Below are 5,410 nucleotides of genomic sequence, written 5' to 3' on the forward strand. Positions count from 1 at the left end.
AGGACAACTAGCTATCATTTAAATTCAGGATAGCCAGTAAATTTAGTGTCGACAACATCCATGCCATGGTTCTTATCCTTCTTTTGCTAGGACTATATAGGGATGCTGTTATTATTTGTGTGTATCTTCTATATAAAAAAAAGGCCAAACAAGTTCATTGGTATATTTTCTATTACCCCGTCTCAAATTAACGTGTCTTAGATTTGTCTAGATACAGATGTATCTAATGTCTAGATACATCCGTATCTAGACAAATATAAAATGAGTAATTGGGGACGAAGGGAGTACATGACATCTTTCCTGTTTAAGTAGCTAGATGAGAAAGATAGAAGCCAATAGTTTAATAAGAAAAAACATTTTTGTAAACTATTAAAAAATCATGCCGAAAAATAGAAAGCCATGTATTTTCATTAATTCGGTGCAATGGATATAGAACACAGTACCACTATGTTGGGTACGCTACGCACCGCAACAGGAGAAACAAAAAAGGAAAAACACAAGTACATATGCATCATCGAGATAGCTAGCTAGGTGGATACGAGACCGCCTTCTAGAAGCACGATGCATGTGACTAAAACGAGACAGAAAATTTCTAGAAGGTAATAAATAATGAAATTATTGCTAAATGATCGAAGATAGCGTTGGATCTCTTTGTAGATCGGAGCCATGCACGTGCATCCATGCTTGAGTCGACAGAATGGATGGACTCAATCGGACTCGGGCGGCTGGTTTCGGATTCGACCTCATCTTGTTTTCAGTTGGGGAAGCTGCCGTGTGGCCCGGGCTCCTGATGCATCATCTCCATTCCAGCGGTGAACCCCGGAGCCAGTGGTGACGTCGTCATCTCCGTTCCAGTGGCAAACACCAGCAACGGTGGCAACGCAGTCAGTGTCTGCTGCTACTGTTGCATCTCCATTCCACCGACGAACCTCGACGACGTTGGCATCACCCCGACATCGTCTGCTGCTGGATAATCTCCATTCCAGTAGAGGGCCCCGGAGGTGGTGGCATCGCCATCATCATCATCATCATCATCATCATCATCATCATCATCACCATCATCATCATATGATGCTTAATCATCTCATACATCCCTCTGTCCGCACTGGTGCCGCCGAGCTCAAACCCATACCCGCTGGCGAGCCCCGGCAGATGTGGCATGGCCATCATCATCTGCTGTTGCTAAAAGTTCTCCTCCATCCCGCCATTCGCGCTGGTGCAACCGAGCTTAAACCCACCGCCGCTGGCGATTCACCGGAGGAGATGATGACGGCGATCGCCGGCGGCGGTGAGTTTGAGCTCGGTTGCACCAGTGCGAATGGTGGGATGGAGGAGAACTTTCATCAGCAGCATATGATTACGGCAATGCCACAGCTACCGTGGCTCGCCGACGGCTATGGCGTTGAGTTCGGTGGCACCAGCGTGGACGGAGGGGTGCACATGATGATTAAGCAGCAGATGATGATGATGGCGATGCCACCACCTCAGGGTTCGCTGCTGGAATGGAGAGTATGCAATAGCAGATGATGTCAGGGATGCCAACCCCATCGGGGTTCACCGCCGGAATGGAGATGCAGCATCAGCATCAGACGCTGACTGTGTTGCCACCGCTACCAGTGCTTGCTGCTGGAACGGAGATGATGACGTCGATGCCACCGGAGGGTTCACCGCGAGAATGGAGATGGCGAATCACAAGTCCAGGCCGCACGACAACTTCACCAACTGAGAAGAAAACGAGGTCGAATCCGAAACTAGTTGTCCGAGTCCGCCTGAGTCCATTCATTCTGCCAACACAAGCGTGGAGGGACGTGCATAGCTCCAATCTACAAAGAGATCCAATGCCATCTTCGATCATTTATCAATAATTTCATTTAATGCCTTCAAGAAATTTTCTGTCTCGTTCTAGTCATATGCATCGTGCTTCTAGAAGGCGGTCCCGTATCCACCTAGCTAGCTATCTAGATGATGCATATGTATTTGTGTTTTTCCTGTTGCAGCGTGTATCCAACATAGTGGCTTGTACTGTGTTCTGTATCCATTGCGCCGAATTAATGAAAATACAAGCCTTTCTATTATTCTATTTTTTGGCATAACTTTTAATAGTTTACAAAAGTGTTTTTTTTGTTAAACTATTGGCTTCTATCGTTCTCATATTGCTACTTAAACATGAAAGATGCCATGTACTCCCTCCGACCCCAATTAGTTGTCTCAGATTTGTCTATATAGGGATGTATTTGTATCTAGACAGATCTAAGACAAGTAATTTGAGACCAGGTAATGTGTGTTGTTTCAACATGATTTTTACAAATATAATTGGCATTAGACTTTGTTTAGTTGTTTCGATCTAAGTATATTTTGTTTTTAATCCAGGTTTAGTATGTCCGACCTACCATCTCGTGCCTAACTCTGCAATTTAATTGGATTGATGTTTAATGTTGTGTTGTTTTGAAGTTTCTGCTTGTGATGCACTATTATCTGTTGTCCAATAGATAAGAGTCCATCTCACGAACAGAAACTTCAAAATATTTCCCAACATCAATAAAACTAAATTCTAGAGTTAGGCACAAGATTATAGATCGATAGAGATGTTATTCGAATCAATGGCTTTCCTAGCTTTCACCGATGGCGAGGAAGATGGATCTGGATGACGTTAACATAAGGTAATAAATTTTAAGGTATCTCTGACACTTTTATCTCATCAACGTGATTTTTACAGATACATGTACATCGGACTTTGTTTAGTTGAGTAGATCTAAGTATATTTTGATTTTAATCCAGGTTGAGAATGGCTTTTTTTCTTGGCACTAGCAAACCCTGTATTTCCTTTATGAAAGCACTAAAAAATCATCGCACGGTAATAATTATCATGGTATGTTTTCACTAGCAAATCATTTTTTTATCAGCATGGTTTTTTGAAATAATATGCATGATACCTAACTTTCTTTTTTTTTGGACCTAAGCCTACTATGTTTGCTAGTTCAATATGAGATGGTTCTCTGGTTTTACTTTGAGCAAGTCATTACCCTCATTTTGAAAACCAAGTTCAAGTGGCAAACATGTTTTTTTAACACAGTACAGACGCAAGTGCTCATACATACACGCATACACTCACCACTATAACGCAAACACGCACACCACCCTACCCCTATGAGTGCTTTCGAGAGACTGGGCCGGCATATCATCTTAAGATTTACGACATGTTTTTAGGAAGAGTGCTTAGCATCTTGAACGTATGTGCAATCCTTTCATAGCTTGACTCCTTGTGGCAGACCGGGCATTGCCTTACCCTGTTTTATTTTATTTTATTTGTTACCCTAAAAAACTATTTATTTATTGTTGGACAATCATATTAATTTTCTACCATCAATAATAATCCTGATCTTGCGATGAGATGGAACGAATCTAGGAGAACTAGCTATCGGTTAAATTCAGGGTAGCCAGTAAATTTAGTGTCAACAGCATCCATGTTATGGTTCTTATCCTTCATTTTCTCGGACTATATATGTATGTTGTTATTACTTGTGTGTGTGCGCGCGTTTCCACATATGATCTTTTATAGAGATTTTTTTGTTAAGAAACAAGTATTTTTTAATGTAAGAAACAAGTATATTTATTTAGTATGGTTCATCGATTTGCACAATAGACAAATGCTAAGGTATGTTTATTGGTATATTTTCCCCATGACATCTTTCCTGTTTAAGCAGCTAGATAGATGAGAAAGTTAGAAGCCAATGGTTCAACAAGGAAAAAACGTTTTTGTAAACTATTCAAAAATCATGCTGTAAAATAGAATAATAAAAAAGGCTTGTATTTTCATTAATTCGGCGTAATGGATACAGAACAATGCAAGCCACTATGTTGGGTTGCCGATGCACCGCAACAAGAGAAACAAAGGGAAAAATAGAAATACATATGCTGCATCCAGATCAAACCCACGCTGGTGAATGCTCCGTCCCTCCATTCACGCTGATGCCACCCAGCTCAAACCCAGCGCCGCCGGCGATCGCCGTCATCACGTCATCCATCCGGCCGCTGGCGCTGGTGCCACCGAGCTCAAACCAAGGATCTGGCTCACACCCCACTCCGCCTACGAACCCCGGCGTTGGCATCACCGTGACCATCTGGTCCATCCCTCCATTCAGGCTAGTGCCATCCAGCTCAAGCCCACCGAAGCCTGCGATCACCGTCATTAGCTCCTCCATCCCGCCGTCGGCGCTGGTGCCACCGAGCTCAAACCCGCCTCCGACCACGAACCCTGGCGTTGGCATAACCGCCATCATCTGCCCCGTCCAATGGAGCTCAAAGAGACCGCCGCCGGCGAGTAGCTGTGGCGGCAGGGGTGCGAGGGCTGCCTCCCGCTCCCGGTCACGGCGACCGTCCTGGAGGACCTGGTTGACGCCCGCCGCCACGGTGACCTGCGCCTCCCTCAGCGAAGCCATGCAGGCCAGCATGTCCGCGTCCCCCATGTCGCGCTGGTCTGCGACTGCGTCCAGCCACGCCGCCGCCTGGCTCCCCTCCGCGCGACCCTTCGCTATGGCCTCCCCCCAGCGCTCCTTCCGCTTCTCCACCGCGCTCTGCTCCGTGCACAGCTTGTTGTACTTCTGTTGCAGCTCTGCCAGCCGGTCCGGGACGACGGCGGCGCCCATGCCAGCCCCCGCCGCCCCGGCCTGCTCCGCGGGACGGAGGAAGCAGTCGACGATGTCCTCGGCGGAGGGGTGGCCGAAGGAATAGGCCTTGCCGGCCGGGGAATAGACGACGGCGGCCACCTGGGCGCCGCACATGACGGCCAGTTCGTTCGCCTTGTGAAACAGCCCCTGCCGGCGCTTGGAGAAGCAGATGTCCCGTGCAGCCTTGTTTTCGATGCGCCGGATTACGATCTTCTTCCGCCCCATTGCAACCCACCCTAAAACCTTTGCGCCCTCTCTCAGAGTGTTTGATTATTTGGAGGAGGACAGCTGAGAACTTTGAGGTCTGTGATCTGCCTTGCTACAGCTCTGGGGCGTCTGTTTTATAGGCGACGAGAAGAGTTGAGATGAGATTTGGCCGTGCCAATTCATCACGGGGGTGCATATCCGATCCTCATCTCTGCTTCACGGATGAGCTAGGAACATTGATGACATGATGAGATGGTGACAACCGATGAGTTGTCACATTTCCAAACCAGTAAAGGCTGCATGTTTGTTTCTTATTTAGGCTATATTTGTGGTAATGCGACTGTATATCTACGCTAAAACAGCCCATCGACACTACCGGAAAACGGGCATACGCCGACGGCCAAACCTATGCCTACGGCTGCCGTCGGCCTAGTTTGAGATATGCCGACAGCCTAGTCTTGGCCGTCGTCTTACACTGGCCGTCGGCTTACATGGATCTATACCGACGGCTGCCGTCGGCACAGAACGGCCGTCAA

General features: G+C 46.7%; 1 protein-coding gene across 1 annotated transcript; it reads right to left on the reverse strand.

Moving 5' to 3' along the window:
* Positions 1-3,907: 3,907 nt before the first annotated feature.
* On the reverse strand, positions 3,908-4,894 carry LOC125536659 (uncharacterized). The gene has a single exon (XM_048699905.2). It carries the CDS (start codon positions 4,890-4,892, stop codon positions 3,927-3,929), a length of 966 nt encoding a protein of 321 aa, XP_048555862.2. The 5' UTR covers positions 4,893-4,894; the 3' UTR covers positions 3,908-3,926.
* Positions 4,895-5,410: the final 516 nt, after the last annotated feature.

Source organism: Triticum urartu, chromosome 1A (genome assembly GCF_056163025.1).
Source record: "Triticum urartu cultivar PI428250 chromosome 1A, HENAU_Tu73, whole genome shotgun sequence".
Lineage (NCBI taxonomy): Eukaryota > Viridiplantae > Streptophyta > Magnoliopsida > Poales > Poaceae > Triticum > Triticum urartu.